General features: G+C 52.1%; 1 protein-coding gene across 6 annotated transcripts in view; it reads right to left on the bottom strand.

Annotated features, from left to right (window-relative positions):
* The window catches only part of Szt2 (SZT2, KICSTOR complex subunit), a 52,046-nt gene that overhangs the window by 12,010 nt on the left and 17,572 nt on the right, over positions 1 to 22,464 (bottom strand). For 3 of the 6 annotated variants that reach the window (XM_023707876.1, XM_023707877.1, XM_023707881.1), the window contains exons 8-55: positions 21,036 to 21,246; positions 20,579 to 20,749; positions 19,951 to 20,185; positions 19,642 to 19,771; positions 18,266 to 18,408; positions 17,908 to 18,060; positions 17,656 to 17,770; positions 17,228 to 17,445; positions 16,921 to 17,136; positions 16,499 to 16,577; positions 16,162 to 16,256; positions 15,717 to 15,885; positions 15,418 to 15,529; positions 15,160 to 15,273; positions 14,776 to 14,946; positions 14,521 to 14,615; positions 14,166 to 14,286; positions 13,859 to 14,023; positions 13,568 to 13,772; positions 13,179 to 13,294; positions 12,851 to 13,097; positions 11,905 to 12,046; positions 11,669 to 11,761; positions 11,459 to 11,537; positions 11,063 to 11,356; positions 10,692 to 10,833; positions 10,290 to 10,397; positions 10,146 to 10,209; positions 9,783 to 9,968; positions 9,250 to 9,417; positions 9,093 to 9,171; positions 8,899 to 8,970; positions 8,511 to 8,712; positions 7,299 to 7,398; positions 6,450 to 6,579; positions 4,200 to 4,352; positions 4,018 to 4,120; positions 3,824 to 3,929; positions 3,628 to 3,739; positions 2,902 to 3,020; positions 2,623 to 2,787; positions 2,351 to 2,435; positions 2,028 to 2,192; positions 1,750 to 1,917; positions 1,230 to 1,363; positions 711 to 865; positions 348 to 445; positions 131 to 263 (exon numbers count right to left, since the gene is read on the bottom strand). In XM_023707876.1, coding sequence (XP_023563644.1) covers positions 131 to 263; positions 348 to 445; positions 711 to 865; positions 1,230 to 1,363; positions 1,750 to 1,917; positions 2,028 to 2,192; positions 2,351 to 2,435; positions 2,623 to 2,787; positions 2,902 to 3,020; positions 3,628 to 3,739; positions 3,824 to 3,929; positions 4,018 to 4,120; positions 4,200 to 4,352; positions 6,450 to 6,579; positions 7,299 to 7,398; positions 8,511 to 8,712; positions 8,899 to 8,970; positions 9,093 to 9,171; positions 9,250 to 9,417; positions 9,783 to 9,968; positions 10,146 to 10,209; positions 10,290 to 10,397; positions 10,692 to 10,833; positions 11,063 to 11,356; positions 11,459 to 11,537; positions 11,669 to 11,761; positions 11,905 to 12,046; positions 12,851 to 13,097; positions 13,179 to 13,294; positions 13,568 to 13,772; positions 13,859 to 14,023; positions 14,166 to 14,286; positions 14,521 to 14,615; positions 14,776 to 14,946; positions 15,160 to 15,273; positions 15,418 to 15,529; positions 15,717 to 15,885; positions 16,162 to 16,256; positions 16,499 to 16,577; positions 16,921 to 17,136; positions 17,228 to 17,445; positions 17,656 to 17,770; positions 17,908 to 18,060; positions 18,266 to 18,408; positions 19,642 to 19,771; positions 19,951 to 20,185; positions 20,579 to 20,749; positions 21,036 to 21,246 — 6,836 coding nt within the window. The remainder of the gene's footprint in view (positions 1 to 130; positions 264 to 347; positions 446 to 710; positions 866 to 1,229; positions 1,364 to 1,749; positions 1,918 to 2,027; positions 2,193 to 2,350; positions 2,436 to 2,622; positions 2,788 to 2,901; positions 3,021 to 3,627; positions 3,740 to 3,823; positions 3,930 to 4,017; positions 4,121 to 4,199; positions 4,353 to 6,449; positions 6,580 to 7,298; positions 7,399 to 8,510; positions 8,713 to 8,898; positions 8,971 to 9,092; positions 9,172 to 9,249; positions 9,418 to 9,782; positions 9,969 to 10,145; positions 10,210 to 10,289; positions 10,398 to 10,691; positions 10,834 to 11,062; positions 11,357 to 11,458; positions 11,538 to 11,668; positions 11,762 to 11,904; positions 12,047 to 12,850; positions 13,098 to 13,178; positions 13,295 to 13,567; positions 13,773 to 13,858; positions 14,024 to 14,165; positions 14,287 to 14,520; positions 14,616 to 14,775; positions 14,947 to 15,159; positions 15,274 to 15,417; positions 15,530 to 15,716; positions 15,886 to 16,161; positions 16,257 to 16,498; positions 16,578 to 16,920; positions 17,137 to 17,227; positions 17,446 to 17,655; positions 17,771 to 17,907; positions 18,061 to 18,265; positions 18,409 to 19,641; positions 19,772 to 19,950; positions 20,186 to 20,578; positions 20,750 to 21,035; positions 21,247 to 22,464) is intronic. The other 3 variants (XM_023707879.1, XM_023707880.1, XM_023707878.1) reach the window with 2 other exon arrangements.

Genomic DNA, 22,464 nt, shown 5'->3' with positions numbered 1-22,464 from the left:
ACAAGCATGGGCCCATTCTTTGATACATTTCCTACTCCTCTCAGCTCAACCTACATGGGTTTGACTTCCTAAGGGCCCAGCTTCTAGGTGTCAGGAAGGTCCCTTCAATTCCATGAGATCCCCAACTCACAGATGCTGCTCAAAGACACGAACACTGGTGTCCCCAGCCATTGAGATAACCAGAGTGGTGAACTCAGCCAGGATGGATGGAAGGAGGAACCGGGACACCATGTGGGTGGAGTTTTTGGACACTGAGGCACAACCTGTAAGGCAGAGAAGTCAGTGTGGGGCTGAGGACAGAGACATGACCAGGGGGCTGAGGGATGGGAGAAGGGCTCGGGCCTCACCAATCTGGACCATAAACTCCATCCAGTGCTGAATGATTTGAGCAAACACAGGGTTCAGGGTCCCCACCTCCCCTTCCTCAAGCTGTGTTGTCCGGCGTCTAGGGGTACAGCAAGATTAAGAAAGTCACATTCAGGTCTGGGGAAATAGCTCCGTGCCACAAGCGTCTGCCTGGCAAGTGCAAGGTCTTGAGTTTAACTCCAAGTATCAAAACAAAACGAAACAAAAAAAAAATACAAAAGCTTTCATATAGAACACATGTATGTTTGTAGGAATCAAACACCTATCTGTGATTTCACATCTATACCGTCCTGTAACACATCACAACACAGTGCTCGTACGTGCACACACACACACACACAAACCTTTGCCTCTGGGCTCCAGAATCTGGGCCTGGCGCTGCTCCAGGAGTCCGAACACTCTCAGTTTTGTGACGCCTCCGACCCCGATTATCTTCTGGCCGATCCAGGACAATGTCATCAGTTGTTTTGGGGGAACCCAAATCTCCTTCTGTTTTACTCTGGGGGCAATGCAGCAAGGAAGAACTATCAGAAGCGGGGCAGGACAGGATGGAGGCCCAGCAGAACAGCAACAAGCCTGCAGGGCTTGGAGGCCTGGCGACTGAACTACCCTAGGCAGATCTGTCAGTCCTGTGCCAGTAAAAGCTGTACCCATCTTGCAGGCTGTTGTAGGGTTCCAATAAGAAAAATGAAAGTGTTAGAATTTATTAAGTCGGGGGCCCTCAATGTCAGTAAGGGCTTCCCACACTCTGCAAACTCCCACCCAAAGTACAGAGCAGTTCTATCTCAAAGGAGACCTATGAGGACTGGTGTGGAATGTAGGAGGAAACATGAGGTAGCAGTCCACTTCACCCCTTCCATTACCAGCATATCCCAGAAGCTACGCCGGCCAGCTTTGCTGGGTGGAGTCACAGGCTCTCCAGGGACAGGAGCAGGGGGAAAGGTGCTAGCTTGGCCTGCAGGGCTCTTGGCTTCCAGGGACACGCTCCTGAGACCTCCTGTGGACACCAGACATTACCTAATGACTTCCAGCACTGATCATGAATCCCCACTCTGGACAAGGTAGCCCCAGGATCCCTAGAAGAGTGCCTTGCCCCCCTGAATCCACCTCTGAGTGTATGTAACTGATAGCAAGCAGCAGCCGGTGTCTGCGATGTCTCCTGAGATTCCATCCCTCCCCAAGAGGGGGACCAGCTGCCTGTGGTCATTTCTGCTAGTACTGTATTTCATGTTAGTGCACAAAGTGGCAGACAACTGTGAATGTGTATTTCTGATAGGGCCTCCGCACTTTCTCAGAACCCCACTTTTGCACTCTCACATGCCACACTGTCCTGCTCAGACTTGCAACACTCTGAACCCCAGTGGAATACTGTGACCTGTGTACCTGGGGGCGTGTCTTCTGTACACAGTGAAGCTGGCAGCAGCTGCAACTCTATGATGGCATCAGCCAGGGCCTGACGGGCTGCTCCCCGGAGCTTTTCCTCCAGCTGCACGATGCTTATGTTTCCCTTTTCCCACACGTCTAGTCGAAGCTGTGGGGCCCCACTCTGAGCTAAAGTAAAAATGAGGTCATTTTGAGATGCCCCTAGGTCCCACCCTACTCACACCCTTGCCTCCCAAAGCACTGACTGGACACCCCATCTTCTAACAAGGCTGCCCCACCTGAAGAGTGATCCAGCAAAACTGGGCAACGAATGACCTGAGTCAGCTGCTCAAATTCCTCCTCTTGTAGCAGGACTGGGGGCCCCGGAGAAGAGGGGGGCCACAGAGCCAGTGAGATGGGGGCCCCTCCTTCGTCCACAAAGGCTAGAGTGATGCAGGCAACCCCTGCAAAGAAATGCCCAAGAAGGCTCAGCTCTGGTACCTGCAGGCCGCCCCTTCCACATCCCCCTCAGCTATAAGGCTGGGAGAAGCCCTCTTGGGCATAAGACAAGAAAGGCTTCCCCGTACCTGGTAGTGCCACGGGCCCATGCCCTGCACTGTACCTTTGCCTCCAGTGCCCTGTCCACCAGGCTTGTTATACAAGTAGATGTCCAAGTCAGGGAAACCACTTTGTGGTGGCAGGGGATGCTGGGGAGAGAACAGCCATCAAATATCAAGATTAAGATGGGGATCCATCATGAGGAATTGGGTATAGGTACAGGAGAGCACAAAAGACACAAGCCAGTAAGGAAGGTGTGTCAAGACAGAGTATTACAGACAGGGACACAGGGGTCAGAGGTGCCATGAGGGTACAGAGAGGTGAGGACAATCTCACCTGGAAGTGGTTTCGGCTGTTGCTGTCTGTGTACTTGGGAGAGTGAAGGAAGATAAGCAGGTTCTGCCGCAGGTACCAGGCCAGGGCAGGAAGCCAGGGCCTGCAGGAGGCAGGTAGGGACAGATGCAGCACCTCTGAGGGGAGACTTCCAGGGGGCTGGATGAACTGCAGAGTGGGAAAAGAGGGTGAGAGCTGAATGCATAGGCTCTGGCCTGGATAGCCCCGGCACCTGCAGCTAAGCCTGGCAAGGAAAAGGCTGGAATCTGGGAGGGAGCGAACCTCCACATCTGCTGGGGTCAGCTTGCAGTTCCGGACCAGCATGACTGTTATGACATCTAGTGTGGCCTCATCCAAGCGCCGACGCAGGACCCGGACGAGCTCATCTGTGATCTCAGGACCTTGACACAGCCATAGTGAGAGGTGAGGACCCTGGTAGAGGACCCAGCTTCTGCACACCAGCCTTTAAACCCAACTCCAACAATACCCTGTATACTGAAGGCAGCTAGGTGTGCTAGTTCTGGAGGGAATGGGCATCCATTTTTAGTTTTACCAAGATATCCACTGTGACTCTGGATACCTGAGTTTTAACTCAAAGCCTTAGTGCCCTTGTCTATAAAATGAGTTATAATATGGTAAGGATTAAAAGAGAGTATGTGCTAGCCTTGGCCTCAAATAGGGTATACATTACTCAAGGCACAGGGCTCTGCACACCCCAAAATGTACCCGTCACCTTCACCTCCACCCACCCCTTCTCTCAGGCCCAGGCAGTCAGCCATGGTTCCAGTCACTCAGCATCTCTTCCCAAGCTGTGTTACAATCAGCTGAGAAAACAACTCCTTCACTACCACTGGAATCCATTCTCTCCCACTCGGCTCCTACTTGTATAAAACCCAGAGCACAGTGGAATTGGGGAGGGGACAGGGCAGAGGGAGCAGAGGCTCAGAGAGAAGACTCAGACAACTCTGGGACATCAGGGCTCACTCTCTGACACCTCACGGCCCTTACCTGCCTGCCCCACACCATGTACCAGCAGCTGGATATGTCTGTCCACTTGGCCCACGGGGCGAGTTGCATCTGAGCCACGGCTGGAAGCCATGTCCAGCGGAGAACGGGGACTCTGCAATGACAAGTATGTTCAGAGTTCAGCTCCTGGGAGCAAAGGATAAGGGCAGCAAGCATGTTGTGTATGTCTGATACATGCCGAGGTCTCCTCAGAGTAGATGGGCTCTTGGCTTCGCGACAGAGCTAGGGAGGGGGGCAGAGCCTCCCCTTCCCATGGCCGGTCACTGCAGGATGTCTCCAGGAGCCTGGGAAAGAGTGACGCACTGTTTGAACATGTCTTCCTTCACGCCATGCCCAACTCAAGCTCTCACACATATCCCCTGGGCCACATACCGAAGGTAGTACACAGCCTTTGTTGCTCGCTCCTGATAAACAAACATATTCTTCCTGTTCACCACAGAGAAGGCATTGAGCACAGAGCGCAGAGCCTGGATAGCTGGGGGAGCAACACAGGCTGAGGAAAACGCTGACCCTAGGTCCTCCACCCACTCTACCCTCTCATGGCAGTCACATACCCCGAGAGACCCCCATGCTGGGCCCCATCTTGAGGCGTGAGTGGACTCGGATCACAGTTCCCCATACGACATCACAGGAGAAATGGCCAGGAACAAACTGCATTGTGGCTGCCAGGTACCCTCGGGGTGCACAGCTCTCATCAGCAGCATAATCTGGATGGAGCAAGATCAGAGACAGGATGCTCAGCTATGTTCCCTCTAGACTGCTCACCTGGGAACTGGCTGACTGGCCCTTTGGTAACAGTAACAGCTCAGAGACTTTCAGAGCTAGCTCAAAGATGCCCAGGGAAGAAGCAAAGAAGTATGGAGAAGGGCAAAGCATGAGGCAATCCTAAAAACAATGACAAAGGCTTCTGGTTCTTCATACTGCCTCAGTGACATTATCAACCACTGTCCTTATAGGGAGTTGCAACAGTGACCTTATTTACATAAAAAGGCTATGGTTGCTTATGTAGGCCAGCTGCCAGGAGAGGAAGATAGACCAAGGAGTGATGTGGCAGTGTCCAAAAGCGCAGGGCCAGTCCAACACCTTGTTTGATCCTTTTCAGGCCTCTAGGTTGATGAGGAACACTCAGGGAAGGTGACAGTTTCATTTCCCAGATACACCACTGTCAAGTCTCAGCAGCATACAGGGTGTCTAGGAGACTACAGAATTTCTGTGTAGAAACTGGCACAGACTACTGGTTGCTAAGGGTTTCAGTGAAAAGCACAGACACAAATGCAGAAGGCTGAGTCTGCATTCTGCCTGGTCTTATATCCCGGGCTGCTGGCAGTCATCTTCAAGTGAAAGTGCTTCCATGTCCTGGCTCATTCTCAATGTGCAAAAAGTGCCCTCAAAACCATGGGAGTTGACTAATTATGAGGACTCTACTTCAATATGCGGACCGCCCCACAATGCTCTGACATCCCACTGATGTTAGAAAGGTCTGGCTGAGAGTGTTAAAAATAAGAGTGGTCTGATTCTACTTTTAAAGCAGGAGGGAGACATGTGAAAGGACATAACTGCATTCTTCCTTTGTGGCTGATGTGAGAGTGTGAGGAGGCAGAGGAAGAAGCAGGGTGCTAAGCCTTTAGCACCACCTCCAGGAGATTGTCACGGCTCCTCACCAGACCAGAAATCCCACAGGGGGCCTGTGCCCACCTGTCTGAAGGGTCAGCCAATCGGAAGGCCGGTTCTTCTATGGGTTCTCAGCCTCCTCTCCTCTGGTTTTCTCCAGACTCCTCATCTTTGTCTATTCCCCTTCCAGGGAAAGATGAGTATTCCAAGCAACAAGACAAGGCCTGGTGGCAGCACACTCTTGAAGACAGGTCATAGCCTGGTCTCTCTTCAAATCATTTCTTCTTTCCTGTCTTATATAAACTCTCCCTATCCTCCAAGTTCTCTTCCTGCAGAACATAAACATGTTCAAGTTCCTCTTTTTTTTTTTTTTTTTGGGGCTGGGGAGATGGCTCAGTGGAATAAGTGCTTCCCTGGCAAGCGCAAGGGCCTGAGTTCAATCCCTGGTTCCACAAAAAACAAAACAACTCAGGACCTTGTATTTGCCAGGCAGGTGCTTATGCAAGTGAGCTAACTCCCTGGCCCTTTATTTTATTTTACTTTGTTTTGTTTTGTTTTCTGAGACAGTTTTGTTTTGTGGTTCAGGCTGGCCTTGAACTCACTATGTGGCCTCAAACTCACAGCAATTCTCCTGCCTCAGCCTTCTGAGTGCTGGGATTCTAGGTGTGCACCCTACCCAGTTCTAAATCATTTTAGGGTTCCTGCCTTGCCCCTATCTACTTTAGTTTCTGCCAGATCCATTTTTTCTTCTCCCTCACTGCTGAAGTGCTTGCATGAGCAGTTACTCCCTACCCTGGCTCTCTTTACTTTTCCATTTCACCTGGTTTCTATTCCATCTCCTCACTGAAACTATTTTTATGAAGGTCACGGATGAACTAGGAACATCTGCATCGATGGAGCCTTGCTGGGGCTGCTAGTCACGCTGGTGACCCCACCACTCAGGAGGCCGAGGCGGGAGAACTGCTGGAGTTCAAGGCTAGCTTGAACTGCATAGTGAGACCTTATCTCAAAAAACCAAAATCAAAGCAAAACAAAAAACAAACAACCCCACAGAACCATGGATTCTTTTTTGCTCTTTGCTTTCTTTCTGTTATTCGGCACCAATGACAAAGTACTAAGGACCTGCTCTCAGCTGGGTAAAAGAGAAGGCAGCACAACCACCCTGTGAGGGAGGCAATGGGGTGGGGTCCTACCATCACTGGGCAGTGGGGCCCGCTGGCGCGAGTGGAAGGGGATCTCGCTTCGCCACAGATCTTCTTCACTCTCGGCCACCAAAAGAGAGTTACAAACATGACTGTCGTGAAGGTCCTGAAGGAGGAGTCGCTGGGAAAAAAAAGCAAGGTGTCAGGAAACTAAAATGTATTCTCCTAAATGGGTGGTGGTCAGGGGAGACCAAGCCAGAGAGAACACTCGCTGCCCATTATCCCTGGGGGGTGAAGGGTTGAGAACATCTATGATCAGAGCTGGTGCCCCACAGTGACAGCTCAAGGCTCTGCGAGCGAGCCCAGCAAGGAGCACTTGCCCCTTCTCCTCTGTAGAATCTGGTCATCCTGCTTCAGGCCTTGTGTTTTCAGAAGCCTTCCCAGTACTTTGGATGGTCAGATCCCTGTGATATTATTTCACAGCAGTGTGCTTCTCCTTTGTAGAATTCTTCACAGTTCTCACTGAAGTAAGTCAGTGCTTTAGTTGTTCAAGGTTTAGCTCCCTTGCCCTACATAAGTTCCATAGATACAAAGTTTCCCTCTGATTTACACTATATCCCTAACACTAGCAGAACACAAGAAGAGGGAATAGCTTGGTTACTGGGAGGGAAGGAAAGACTGACCCACCACTGTTTGGGGTGGGCCGAGGAGCTTGCCAGATTGTAGGGAATTGGGGGAGCAACAGCATCCCAGGAACTAGGAGGAGGCAGGGAAGAAAACATCCCATAGTTATTGATAAGTCTAAGATGGACTAGTAGCCTCTGAAAGTCAAGTTCCAAAGAACTCCCTCTTTAGCTGTCTGTGTCTCAGGTGTGGAAGGCCTGCCTTGGCTGTGCTCACCTGGTTGACCTCCCTGCAGATCTCCCCAACTCGCCTCACCAAAAGCTGCTGCAGGTGGCAACACTCAGTGCTGGGGCCCCCATCCTCCAGAGCCAGGTTCCTAGGAAGGAAGAAGGACAACTGAGGGCACAGAACTGACACAGAACTACGATGGAGGCAGGGACTAAATGGCACAAGTGGGAAGGCAAGTCATGAGGCCCCAGGCCAAGGGAAATCATAAAAAGGAAGACCAGACAAAGGGAAGGAAGCCTTACAGAAAATGGAATTCTCAAGGGCAGTTCTGCTCTAGCAGCTTAGGCTCTGCATTTGCCTTGCTAGCTCCCACGGGCACCACAATGAAGCTTCCACCACACAGCACACCTCTTCTTCATTCTCCTGTATCCATCAGAATGGCGGTCCTCCCTCCTCTAAATCCCACCCCAAGAACAGAGCAGTATTTAGGCAGATTCTTAGCTATGAATCCCAGCTATGTCATTTACTGTGTTTTTTCCTAGGCCCGAGTTCCTATCCACACCATAAGGGTACTACTACGTACAGCTACTATGTACATGAAATGAGCTCATCTATATAATATGCTAGAACAGTGCCTACACACTGCACTTGCTAAATGATGATTATTCCTTTTTTTTTTTTTTTTTTTTGAAACACAGGGTTTCCTTATGTAGTTCAAGCTAGCCTTGAACTCATTATGAGGCCCCAGGCTGACCTCAAACTCTCAGTGCTCTGCCTGTCTCAGCCTCCCAAGCACTGGGGTTACAGGTGTGTACCATGCCTGTCTATTTTATTTTTGTATTCCAATCTCTGAAACTGCTCTAAACAGTAGATGTTCTGAGTGCTAAGCTAAAAGCATTAAGCTCAGCTAAAAGCCACAATCTCCACTGGCTTTCAACTCCATTAAAGAAGCCAAGGGCTCAGTAGCACAGCCTGCCTGGCAAGTTCAAAGTCCTGTGTGTGATTTCTGGTACCAAAAAAAGTCAAGAACAACGCACTTTGGTAGAAGATAAGGGAAGAGATTGGAAGCCCCAACTGTAGAATACAGGTCAGGTCTCTACCCAAGCTATCAGTGCCAACTTTTAACAACGTTGTCAAGCAATGTTGTGTTCACAGGGAAAAGAAGCTAAGAGCAGCACTAGGGTGCAGAAGCAGCTACTGCCAGCTTCGGGGTACAGAAAAGGCATCAGTGCCAGGGTTCAGACCCTAGCTGCCACTTACTGTGCATGTGCATACACCTCCACACGATCCTGCAGCACACGGACAATGAGCCAGAAGTCAGGCAGGCAGTGTCCAGCCAGGCCTGAGAGTGAAGGCTTTGGAGGCGCCGGCCCAGGTGGAGTCCTCAGTGTGAAGGAGGCCTTCTCACCTAGGGTCTCACTGGGACCCTCACTGTCTGAGCCGCTGCTGCCACCATCATAACCTGTGTCAAATGTACTGAAGTTCACCCCTATCCTTAGCCAAGCCTGACTCATCTGAGTCTTTAAGTGCATCATGTTTGATGTCCACCTTCAAACGAATCTCTCTGAATGCCCCCTTAGACCTTTCCCCTGAACAGCCCTAAGCCTATTCACCCTCCCAGAGTTTTTTAGCCCTGCCCCCAGCTTACCCAGGTGGTCTGAGTCCACACTGCCTTGGCTGGACAGGAGGCTTAGTCCCCAGGTGATCGGAGGCTGGCTCCCTGGGTAGAGAAGGGAGAGGCCTGGGGTGTCCTTGATCCCGACTATGGTTTCCCTCCAAAAATGGAAGCAGGGTCAGAAAGCTCCAAGTCCACCAGACTTAGCTGCCCAAGTCCTCTCTTACCTTCCTGTGGCAGGCTGATGAGAGGAGTGCCCTCAGAATCTTCTGGGGAACCAAGGGCTTGGGGGTTGGCTATCAGGGCCTGAGGGGCAGGAAGTCAGTTTTGAGTTACAGCCCTACCCACCCACCACCCCACCCTCCATCACCAGGTCAGACTTACCTCCCCTTCAACACCTTCAGCCTTATCCTCATGGCTGTGCCAAGCCCAGGCCGCTGAAGGGGGCTCCCCACGGGACCCACCTGGCTGTTGGCCAACTGCCACAAAGAAGAAGCCACTGTCAGGGTCCTCAAGCAGAACATGACCAGGGAGGTGGAGGCGGCGGAACTCCTGGGGAGTAGGAGCCAAGGCTGTATTTAGGCAGGAACAGTCCTCCCTACACACAATGCCCTACGCTTCCTTGTTAAGACACTCTACGATCCAATAAAGCAGCCAGCTAGCCCACTGCTGAGCTAAGAAAAGCTTCAGCAACTTGCCAAGGTTCAACAGGCCCAGTGACAAAGTTAGAAGCTGGGTTTCTTTCCAGTGGCTTGGGCTGTCAGGCACAGGGGTAAAGGGTATCAGTATGGTGAGACAATAGATAGGAGGGATAATTCTATGGACTCACACTAAAGACAGGGTCTTCCAATTTGGGGCCTGGAGTCCAGGGAGGGATGGGTCTCAAAGAACCATTTCGCATTCAGAGGGCAGCTTACCTCCTTGAACTGTGTGAGGGAACGCTCAGGCCCAAACACAAAACTCAGAGGCAGAGTTTGGCGGAGGCAGGTGGAGCGCCCAGGAGAGCTATGGATGTGGGCAGCTACTCGGTGCAGGGCAGGGCTCTGGGGAATGCCCCCTCTTCGGAGTGCTCCCACCATCTCATCTTCTAGCAACCAGCGGATCTACGGTTAGAGAGCAACATCAGAGGTGCTTAAGGAAACCTCCCTTGCCTGGCAAAGAATCACTATACTTCCAGAGTAGAAGCTAACAGACCAAGAGAATAATGTCACTCACACAATGGAAAAGCTATATGTCACAGCATCATGGGCTATCACTTATCCCAGAAAGATGGTCCTCACCTCACTCATAGTTGTCTCAATAGCCAATCTGTGGGGCATGGCCAAATTAGACAGTCCTGGATGCCTAAAAAAAGGTTTAGATATTGTCAGAAAATGGAACTCAGGAGGAGGAAGAGGGAGTGTGAATGCGAGATAAGAACATACCTCTCTTCTTCTGGGGGTGGCAGTGGGGGCCCCAGGCCATCATCTGACCTTAAAGATGAGGGCTGCCCTGGGGAGCGTGGGAATGAAGCACTGCTCTCAGACGTTGACCTGAACAGGGCAGGAGCAAAAATCAAAGGTTAATACTGGGCATGCTGGTGCCTGCCTGTAATCCCAGCCTTTGAGAGGCTGGGATAGGAGGACTCAAGGCCAGCCTGGGCTACAAAGTGAGTTCAGGGCCAGTCTTAACTACACAGTGAAACACTATTCTAAAAAGTCAATCAATCAAAGGTTAGGAGAGAATCCTGGGCCTCCTCAAGGTCTCTTTAGTTCCCAGGTCCCTCAGTTCTTTTATTGGTCCCTCCATTCCCACCAGCCCCCTGCCCCCTCAGCCTGCTGTCCTACCGGTAGTGCTGAGGGTCTGAGGATGGGGGAAGCTCCACTTCTAAGGGCAAGGTCAGCACAAAGACGTCTAGAGTGACACTGAGGTCCCTCAGGGGAACTCGGCCTCCAATCAAAGGGCCCTCTAGACTGGAAAGCACCTGGCCTGTAAAAGGAGGAAATCAGAGGTTCCTAGGAAAAGCACATCTCCGAATTTTAAGTGCTATCATACTCCCTAGACTAGTGATGGTGAACCTTTTAGAGCTTTCAGTGGCAGCAAATAGCCACGGCCAGCACATATGCCATAGGTTCACCATCACTGTGCTAGACTCTCCTCCACTCCTGGATGAGCAGGCAGGTTACCAGAATGGCCTCCTGGGCTTCCCCAAACTCACCCAGGCAGGTGGGCAGGCTGCACACAGGTACTGAACTGTGCTGCCCACGTAGCTGCACGGAACATGTGAGGTGCAGGAAGAGTGGTGGCAGGTCATGCATGAGGCTCTCAGGCCCAATGGGGGAGTCGCCCCCCAAGATACTAAATGAATCTTCATCCGGGTTCACAGTATCTGCATCTGACAGTGAGGTAGAGTCTAGCCCCATAGGCACGAGGTCTGGTTCACGGCTCTCACGGTACTCCACCTCCAGCTCTGGGTCACTCTCAGTGACCACACAGCAGGCAGACGTGTCTCCTAGTGAGGTGGGCAAATGGTCAACAGGCAAGATTGGTGGTGGAAGCCCCAGAATGCTGGGCTGTAGTAGCCTCTCCCACTTCCACCCATTTGCCTACACACCTTCTTCTCCTATAAGTTCAGCCTCAGAAAACTCCAGGTCACTGACTTTTCTGTCTACTGGATCCCTAGGGCCCTCATCCTGGACCAAAAAAAAGGGACAGTTTGGCCCTAGCAAGACAAACACCACATCCAGGCCTCAGGCAATCAAGATTCAGGAGCACCTAGCAGGCCAAACACGACCTTTGGGAGGGAAAGAAAAAGGGGACTTACCTCTCGCCTGCCAGATGGAGGACAATAGAAGAAGTAGTGGGGATTGGAGGGCACGGTGCGGAAATGCAGGCGACTAATCTCCAGGAATTTCTCCTGTTGTGGGGTTTAAAGAAGGCTATGATGTCAGCCACCCCTTGAAGGCACTATCCTCTCCACCAGACCAGAATACACACACTCCCTCAAACTAGAATACTGCCCCCACACACGTAGCATCTGCCCGCACTCAGGCTACACACCTGGATGAGGCCATGAAGGGCATCATGTGGCTCTCCTCTGAGCTGGCAGACATCTGTCAGACAGATCTCCGGGCCAGGGTCTGGATTGCCAGGGACACGAGTACTCTGGAACTCAGGCTCGCTTAGGTCCTCAGTCTCTATGCTGAATGGTTGGGTGGGAGCAGGAGGTGCACCAGGATTAATAACTACCAAGTGAGGAGCCACATGTACCTATCTCTGTTTACAGAATGTCAGCACAATGGCCCAAGTGGCAAAAGAGACAGGAAGAATCAACCTACCATTCTGACCCTAACCTCTGCACTTCTTAAGGGCTGGAAACAGAGTGAGGGCAATCCTAGTTTCTGACTTTCATCTCCAGTAGAGGGTGGGATTGTTCACTATGAATGGGCAAGATAAGGAGAGGAGCAGGGTGTGGTGGGAAAATGCATTCACTTGGACGGGTGTGACAAGTAGGGATCTAGAGCTCCACAGAGGGTGCTCTGCTGGAGTTCTGAGTTAAAAGTGTCCTCGGTGTCACTGCTGCTTCTGCCTGCTTGCTTTCCTCCTTCTTTCAGCAGGAATCTGTTAAGCCCTAAGGTGAGCTTAGGGACTCAGGAGTCAGTAAAATACAGTTTGGGGCTCTATGACACAGATTAGCTGGGGAGAATGTCATTATTGTATAGAGGTCCTGACAAATTTCCATCTTCCCCTGGGTAACTGGGCATCCCCAGCCCTGACTAGCTATCAGACCACCCCAAGACTAGATATGGGGCACTGGGATGATTACTGCCACGGGCAAACAGGAGAAAGCAGTCTGTGTGGGAAGCAGGAAACCCGAGACAAAGTTTTGCTGCTTCTGTGGTGCACAGCCCTACACTGGAAGGTCCCTGCTTATAGGGAGTTAATCTGTGACCACCCACCCTGCCTTTGTGACTCTTCTCTGATATCATTCAAGAACAGTCCTAACCTGGACTCAGAAGCCAGGATAGCTCGTTCCCGAGGCTCTAGGCCCTCCTCGATGCTGCTGCTGAAGAGCCCGGGGCTGAGAGGACCGGGGCTTGGGGGTACATGCGGCAAACCCCAAGTGTAGCCACACAGTGCAAGCAAAAAAGGGGTGATGTCTACTTCTTGCAGTAGCTCCTCACAGGCATCTACTGCTGTCAGCAAATCCTGGCAGGTTACACTCTGTGCTTGCTGCAAGGCCCGGAATAGCCCTAGCAGAACAGTCCATAGACATCAGCTGTGAGACAGTTGTTCTAGTCCCACCTCCGCCCTCACGGGGCCTTCCTGCTCACCTCGAACGTAGCACCGTTGGGAGTGCTCCTGCAGCAAGGCACAGTGGGTGGCTGCCTCTTTGTGCCTGGGCTCCAGCCAGGCTGAGGACGTGGAGGGATGGTCGAGAAATGGAGTTCTAGCAATGGGAGGTAAAACAGAGGCCCATGCCCCTAGGTGACACCTTGGACTCACTGGACACCCAGACTCCAATGAAACATTTCTAGATTCTGCCAAAAGTATTCATGACCCAGCAAGTTTGAGTGACTTGCTGAGGGAAGCCAATCAAGAAGATGGCAGGACAAAGCCAAGAAGCTGAGCCCCTACCATTGACCAATTAGTTACTTGTCCTTACCTGGTAGTGTACACTTGAGCCTTGGAGAGGCTACAGGTCAGTACTGAGGGCACTCACCGGAAGATGAGGTCTCGAGGTGCTTGAGGGGGCTGCATGCCAACCATTTGTTCCCTGAGTGCTTCTAGGGAACAGCTATAGATGTAGACAGGACACCGTGTCCGGGGCCCATCTATACTCTCTGTCTGGGAAGACTGATGCCCAGTACAAGGCTGCAAATCCTGGTGAAAGGACGGGCTCAGCTCTCCTGGATCCTGGACACTGTCTGTGGGAAAGGTGCCCCATGGTCTGCAATCCCTCTATTTGCTTCCCCACCTCCTGCTTAAATGACTCAAGAGTCAGAAGCCTTACTATTAGCTGGAGTTACACTAAGGATGGGGAGTGGGGACTTTGTTGTCTTGACCCCAGTTATTCCAGTATCTTTCATGCTGGGGGTTCCACTCCAATCCCCAAACTTAGGTTTTGTTTCATCTTGAGAGGGTCCCTCCAGCCCCCAGGTAGCCAGACGCTGGACATCTGAAGCAGAAAAGACACAAATTAGAGCTGGCTGGCAGGCCATTTCCAGGGGTTTATATGCAAAGAGGGGATGTTAGTGGGGTTTGTATCCTGCCAATGGTGGTAGTGGTGGGGGCGTGTGCAGAAAGTCAGAAGGTGATACCTGGGAAGGTAGCTGGGAGAAAGGTGAGAAACACATGCTGGGGGTTCACAAGCCTTGCATAGCAGCGCCACTGAGGGGACTGGGTAGAGATGAGAGGCCTGAGAGCTTCAGGACCTACACTCTGTGAAAGAGAAACTGGGAATCAGAGCAATCCACACGGAATATCCAAGCCTTGTTCCCTTCTTCCACCTGAGCTGATTCATCTTAGATACAGTGAGAAAGATCCAGAACAAAGAGGAAACAATATCTGTCACTGGTAGAAGGTGCTCAGGGTCCAAGAGTGGGGCATGGACGTATGGTGATAGGAGAGCTCAGCACAGTATGACAAGGCTCAGGGAGAAGAACTGGTACTGACCAGGGCAAGAACAGCGGAGTCTCCAGTGGCCTGAGTACTGCTGACTGCTTGATCCCTCCGGGTCCTGTGACTTTCCACTGGTGACCCCTCTACGCCTACAATGGAGACAGAGATGGTAGAGAGGCCAGCAAAGGCAGGGCTCTTAGTTGAAGAGATGGGGAAGAGCTCAGAGCTTAGAGAGAGAAACTACCCTGCTGGGGTGGAGGAGGACAGAGTCAGCCTGGCATGCGCTCTGGAAAAAGGCTGGGTGCTCACCTGGGTCACCACAGTGCCGCCGCATCACCTCCCTCAAGAAGGCAGCCTGGTCAGCAGGGGTCAGCGGGATCTCCCGGTCACTCAGCTCCTGCCCCAGGCAGCTGTGCAGCAGGCACAGCACCATGTCGTTGGCGGGACAGGGCCCCTCGGCGAGAGGGACACCCTCTGGCTCTGCCCGACACACACTCTGCTCAGCACCATGAGCCTCCTGCTGCCCACTGCCCCGGCCCCGCCCTGGCCCACAGTGCCCTTCCTTCAGCTTCAAGCCTCCTCCTGCCTCCTCCCTCACCGGGTCCTCACTGACTCACCTGCTCTCAATGCTCTAATGTTCCCACGCTTGGTGGCCCCTTAGGTGCATGGTTAGTGGCTACGAAGTTCACCCACCTCTTGAAAGCAGGAGGAAGAACATCTGCAGCTGCTGGCACTGGGGCAGCAATCCCATCAGGTCAAAATGGAAAGGGATCTCATGGACACAGGAGTCTCCTCCCTGCTCCAGTCCTAGGAGCGAGGATGACAGGATACCTGGTAAACTACAGGGTGCCTGTATGAGGCTGCCTAGTAAGCTATAGATCGCCTGTATGAGGCTGCTTTCTCTTGGGTGACTCTGATTCCAACCAGGGGATCCCCTTTCCCACAGACCACCTGAGATCCGAGGCTCTGAGGGCAGAGGGCCCCATTCCTTGCTCTGGCACAGCTGAATAAGGTACTCAAAGCTCAGCATGGAGCGTATGCAGGCAGCATCCCGCGGGTGGAGCTAGGGAAAAAGCAGCAGAAGACAAGAGTTGGCCCCTCCTAGCCCCAGCTGTCAGGTTTCAAGGAAGCCCAGTCAGTCATGGACATTCAGCACACAGGGAATTAGTGGCCCCAGAAGCCAGAGGTTATGGTCTCCAAAGGAGCTGCAACCTAGCAAGAGGCAGGGGTATAGTTCTGAGATCACACACCGCTTGAGGGATCTCAGAGTACGTCAAGTCCCGCAGGTGCTTCCAGCTTTCAGGGCCAGGTCCCACTCGCCCATACTGTGGCTCTACCCACACTTCAGTGACCAGGTTGAGCTCTGAGTCACCCTCCAGGGCCTCCACCTCCACATCATTGTCATCATCTGTTGAGAAGCTACAAGAAGGGTTCTGAGCCCACAGAAGAGAAATCCAATCCCTTCCACTATCTTGTGCAAGACCCAGAAAGAAGAAACAGGCATAGAAGACAGTCCCAAGTTGCACACAGCCTTTTAGACTAGTGCCTGCCTGATGACACATTTAAAAAGAGCACTTCCCTTGCCCCCACTTGGGATGTAGAGCCTCCCGGGCTATAGGAGCCAGACATTTCGGCTACAACAGGGAAAGGCAAGGCTTGGCAGCGAAGCGGCTCCCAGCGGGGGCAGAGACTCACCTGTCTTTGGTGGAGGTAGAGTGTGGGGGGAAGAGGATGTACTGGATCACACATGTGTGCTTCTCCTCAGCCCCAGCCTGCCCCAGTGGCTCATTCTGTGGGTAAATGGGAGACACTGGCCTAATCCTCACCAGTGCAGAAATCTAGCCTGGCATAACTCTGGCCCTCACAACCTTAGTTCCCTCACTCCATGGTCCAATGACTTTGGCCAAAGGCCTTGGTCCTCTGGTCACATGATTCCTGGGAAGTGAAGTTTATAGCACTCCCCACCCAGCTCTGAATGTACTCGCAATGATGACAGCTCTTGGGGAAAGGTGTCATGAGGGTTGGCACATACCTGAATTGGAAGTTCCAGGACCATGTTGATGATTCCTTCCCCACTGCAGGCGAAGTGAAACCCTTCAGAGAGTCGGACTCTGAAGCCCCGCAAATGCAGGGCAGGGCCAGGCCAGGGTTAGATGAGGGAAGAAGAGATACTTAGGACAGTGCCCAACACACCCATCCCCAGAGCTATCTTGGAAGCCTTGTCTACATGGGGTCCTGCTCAGAGTGGTGGTCCTTGGAGGCAAAAGGGCCAACTAGGCTCAGAAGCCAAAAGTGTGTGTGTGTGGGGGGTGGTAGCAGCACAGCTGCCCTATATTAGACACTGAGGCTCAGAGAAGGGAAGTATCTGGTTCAGGCTTTCTGCCAGTATCCAAACCCAAAGGCCTCTCTCATTCCATCCCTGCCCCAGTGGCCAGGCAGGCTCAGATGACATACTCAGTGAGGACAGAGAGGAGCTGGGCAATGGCACTGAGAGGTAGTGCAGGAGCCAGGCCTGATGGAACACTCCAGAGCCAGCGTTGATGGTAGAGGTAGCGTGACAGTGATGCTAGGCTAGAAGAAGCTGAGCGGCCTGACACCAACGGCAGCGGCCCTGGGGGGTCCAGTGTCAGCAAGAACGGTGCCCGGTAGTCCAGGGGTAGCTTCTCATACCTGGGAATTGGGCAGGCAACGCCTAGTCAAACTCTACTCATACGGCTCCCTCATATTCCCAGGCCCCCTTCCAATCTGCTTGCTACATGACCTGATGAGGAGCTTGTCCAGTGGCTTATGGAGCACGACAAGGCAGGGCCGGTCAGACAGAGCCTGCTGTGGCCCCAGCATGGGGGGTGACTTTGAGGGAGAACTGCCTCCACCAACGCCCCCGAGACCTTTTCGTTTCACCTTGGGTGTTGGCTCCTTGCTTTGTACTCGGTGGGGGAAACGAAGGCGCAGGATCTCCTCTTGCAAGTCTGATACAATCTGTGGGAAAACATGGTCAGATCCCCTTACTGCCATCTCCTGCAGGTCCAGAAGGGGCCCACCGATGGGATCAAAGAATACTTTACTCCAAGTTGTACTTGGTCGGGGGCACCTCTCTCTACTAGACCTGGCCCTTGGGGCAGTAGAGAAATAGAGCTTGTCTATATCCAAGGTCTCCTCAGTCTGGGAGTCAGTCAGGGCCCGGCTCACCTTGTGTCGGGCCTGTGCTGGTGTGCCAATAGGAAAACCCAGGCGAAGCACCATGCATGGGGCCTTGGAAATGATGCGGACCATGTAGAAGGAGGAGGGGGGCTGGTCTGGGGCACTGGGGAGAGATAGGAAGCGTGAGCAGCCCAAGGCTGGAAGTAAATGGGTTTAGGAGGAAGCAGGGGGAGATCTAAGGGTAAAGGAGATGTGGGATGAGGTGAAAGGGGAAGAGAGAGGAGACGCTGCTCTGCCCACCTGGAGAGCAGTTTGACGTAAGAAAAGCCCTCAACCAACACAAAGCTGCTCCAATCCCGAAGCAGAGAGGTCAGCGAGGAGTGTGAGATCCTGCACTGGATAGTGCTGTAGCGTCCGTTGCTGCCTGGGGTGTGCAAGTGCTTGGGGATGGGTCTAGAAAGAAGGGCAATGAGTGAGATCTGGCCTCCCACCCCAACTGGGAAGGAAACAGACTGCTACTTCTTTTTTCTAGGTCTGCTAAGGTTATAGATACTAATAAACAGGAAGACTTGACAACAGTTGGTACCCTTCCCACCACTCCTCACCCTGACTCCTACTCTTCCACCCCAATTCTGGCCCCAGCCCTGAGTGCACCCACACATCATGCTCCAGGATTAGCACCAGGCGATGCATATGCAGCCAACGCTGCCATGAATTGGCATCCATGGACAGCACTGGCTTCCAGTAGGCAGCAAACTGGGCATGGCACGAGTCAGAACCACTGTGCTGAAGAGAGAGTACCTGGGGACGGAAAGGACAACATTAGGACACAGAAGAGCTTTCATGGAAAACCACGCTACAACCTCTGACAGGCAAGCAGAGCTCCAGCAGACTCAGTTCAGGGGATCAGAAAAAGCAATTGTTGGGCCAGCCAGCCAGCTCAGCAGATTAGAGTGCCTGCTTAGGCAGACCCAGGGGCAGGAGGTTCAATCCTCAGCCTGCCATGCCAGCCCCATCCCTGGGGTGCACTGAGATGGTGAATGAGATTGGGCATGGTGGCAAACCTATAATCCCAGCGCTTGGGAGGCTGAAAAACAAGAAGGATCGCTACAAGTCTGATTTGTGTAGTGAAACCCTGTGGACCCTGTATTAAATACATAAAAAAAAAAAAGAAAAAAAAAGAAAAAGCAATTGCTTAAGGCTAAGGGTACTGCTCTCTAAAACACAGGCAATAAATTACTTTCAGCATAAAGGCTGGATTAAGGGCTGTGAGATGGCTCGGTGGTCTAAAGCACCTACTTAGAACAAGCTAAGCTAAGCAGAGCACAGGGACCGCGGTTCAAACCCCCAGCACCACATGCCAGCCAGACCTGCCCCCTGGTGGGCTGAGCTGGCCACACACAGACACAAAATAAATAAATAAATAAATATTAAAAAAAAAAAAAAAAAAGGCTGGATTAAAATGACTGAGCCAGGGACAAACCATGTGGCCCTTTAAAAACTGAATCAAGTATGAGTGCAGAACCTATCTGGAGTATGTCCCTGACTCTGGAGGAATGTTGCTGAAGGGGGACAGGTCTTCACGTAGAGGCCAGTGCACTCCTGGGTAGCCACATGTCCTGCAGAGCTGGGCTGCCAGCTGGGGACGGAGCATGAAAAGCGCACAGGACAAAAGATGCTCCGGTCTTCAAGGACCCAACTCTTGGTGACAGATGAAAGTAGTTGAGGGAGGCCAGAGTATGACACATGGAGATGGGGTGAAGGGCTTTCAGCCTGGTGGGATATCACCAGCTAGCCACCCTGCAGAATGTCGGGTGCCTGGGGTTGCTTAAAGGCAGCCTCTTCTTTTGATATTTCTCTCCTCCAGGGCCTTAGGAAGAGGAGAGTTGCTTTCAAGGATGAGGCTGAGGCTTCTGGCTTAGGTGCCTCAGACTTGGGAAAGGAGGCACAAAGGGAGCTTCTGGACTCCAGGGGCTGTGTGAGCTGAGCTCCATCAGGGAGGCGTATGAGGCAAGGGAGCGCAGTGCCACTTACTGGGGTGGTGGATCCAGGGGGGATGTAGAAGAGTGGCACGCCACTCTTGGTGCTGTCCGGAAGCGTGAAATGCTCTGGCACCGAGGAGAATGACTGAAGGTGGGCTAACATCTGGTCAGTCTGGTTAATGCTGCAGAATGAAGGCTAAACTAAACCACAGCTTGGGTGCAGTAGAGGGAAATCCCAAGGGACCAAGGAACCACAGACACAAGCTTGGTGCTCTGGGTGACTCCTCCCAGCTTCCAGCTTCCCAAAGCTGTCCCTCCACAAGCAGAAGGGCCATCTCACAACAGGGGTGACCTTACATACCTCTGTAGTGTGTTCCAAAAGCGGCGGATAACATGAGTACGATACAAGGAGCGGATGGGTTGCCTCAGTGCACAAGACACATCATGCAAAATGTCATAACCACCTTCCATTGTCACTTCCACCCGTGTCCCTCGAGGGCCCTCGGGCTCCAAGGGCCAGGGAGCCACAGCCACATATTCAATGCGCATGTTGTGTTTCCACAGCAGCACCAGCTTCACCTCCAGCTGGGACCCTCCTTCAGCGAAAGCAGGAAGGCCAGTGAGCAAAGAAGGCAGACAACTCCCTCTAGGCCTAGACTGAGTCTTATCTACCCGTTTCCCCAGGGAACTTAAGGCTGGCCAGAGGCTCCAGGCATGGTTTCAGAGGTTTCAGCCCCAGAGGCTAACAACCACCTTGACAGAAGTTTGTAGAGCACTCAGAACACAAAGCCTAGTTAAGGATGTCTCCTCGGATACTTCACCTTAGGCAAAAGGAGACCTTAGGAGAACTAAGCCCTGGAGCCATCCAGCCCGGTCTCTCGTGGTAACATGCTCTTGTGCATGCACAGGTGTCAGGTGCTGCTCAGCAGGTATCTGCCCACACAGCAGTTCTCTGAGACCTTTGACATACACAAGTGGGGCCTAGTTACCTTTTGCCAGCGTGACCTCTCGGATACTATAGCCCTCTCTCAGCCGAACAGACACAGTGCTGACTAAGTCAGCTGGCACCTCCTTCTCAGTGTGCTTCTTTCGGCGCAAGGCTAAGGCAGGGTTGCTGCTTGCAGAGACCAGGTGCTCATTAAACAGGCGATGCTGGGAGCCTGGAAGACATATTTATGTATATTTTGAGGCAGGGTCTTGTTACATAGTCCAGGCTTGAATCTGTAGTAATCTTCCTGTCTAAGACTCCCAAATGCTGGGATTAGAGGCATGCACCCCCACCCCCAGCAGAAAGCCCCATTTATAGAGGGAAGAGCCTATGTAGGAATCACTGTGAGAACAGCATTCATGTAGTCAGTCTCAGTTAGATTTTCAGTCTTCTCACAGCCCAGCCTGTATAATCTGTGGGCCCGTTCCACAGTCCCCTCTCCACCTGCTGCCTCTCACCACAGTAATACTCAGGGTTCAGCGCTTCCCCACTGCGCAGGAAGGAGTAGAGCAGAAAGGCCCGGTGGTACACGGTCAGACCCAGGCTGCCTGGCTCAGGCTCAGGACAAGTGGATAGGTAGGAGCCAAATGTCGCCATTGCGATAAACTTCATCAGTTCCACATTGGGTACGTGGCCAAAACTGCAGTCATAAGAGTAAACGCCTCCCACCTGGAGAAAGTAAGTTAGTGCCTCACCAGAGGCACAGGGGAGGTGGAACAGCAAGAGGGGACAGGATGCGGTGGTGGCTCCCATGTTGGGCGCCTGGCCTCTTGAGCCCATCTACCTGAAGCCTATGCCATCACACCCATCACCTCCTGCCCTTTTTCCTCAACATCACATGGGCCCCTTATATCAAAATATGTGGCAAGGGAAGCACTGGTCATCATTCCAGAGACTTCAGTTTGTCTCTAACAAGATGCATTTCCCTCTTGTACCTCCTGGAGGTTTTGTTAAATGCAGAGTTCTAGGGTGGGGACTGAGGGTATGTATTGCAAATGAGCTTTCTGGTGATCCTAACACTATGGCGGCGGGTCAGCAACTGGCAAATTACATATAACCCGAAGACCAGATCTAGCACACCTACTGTTCTTGTCAATGCATTTTATTAGGACACTGCACACTCATTCATCTTACGCTGGTCCAGGGCTGCTTTCATGCTACTAAATCACAAAAGAGCCAAGTGGTTGTGACAGATGAGGAGCCCATAAAGCTTCAATACTTACTCATTGGCTTCTGTAGAAAACATCTACAGATGTGCTCTAGATGACTTATTCCCTGGCCACTCAGCTTGCTTTATTTATTTATTCATTTGTTTGTTTTGAGACAAGGTATTACTATGTCTGGCCTTCAGTTTACTATGTAGCCCAAGTTGGCCTTCAATTCACAGGGCTCCTCCTGCCTCGGTCTCCAGTACTGGGATTACAGGTGTGCACCATCATGCCCAGCCTACTCAGCTCTCAACCCTTATCTCTGTTCCACTAACCCACATGGTGGCTACACACCAGCCCTTAGCATCACTCAGGAAGAATTCACCTTTGCAATCTCCAATTGCCACATGCCACAACACAGCATTAGCCCCGTAGCTTCTTTCCACCTATTCCTAAAGCTCCCTGTCAGGGTATGTCTTGCCAGGCCTTCAGGCTCTGCCCTCCATGTCTATCAGGATCATTCTAACCCTTTCTAAACTTAACTTGGACCCTACACTTGAGCAACTTCATAAGCCTCACTTTTTTTTTTTTTTTTTTTTTTTTACAGAACCAGGGATTGAACTCAGGCCCTTGCCGGGCAAGCACTTATTCTACTGAGCTATCTCCCTGGCCCTGCCTCACTCACTTTTAAATTCCTGGCCCACTTCACATTTTTTTGCTCCTTCATCAAAAGCCCCTG

Source organism: Octodon degus, unplaced genomic scaffold, assembly GCF_000260255.1.
Source record: "Octodon degus isolate 3935 unplaced genomic scaffold, OctDeg1.0 scaffold00315, whole genome shotgun sequence".
NCBI lineage: Eukaryota > Metazoa > Chordata > Mammalia > Rodentia > Octodontidae > Octodon > Octodon degus.
Note: the sequence above shows the minus strand (reverse complement) of the source record. Positions and strands in the feature narration are given on the sequence as shown.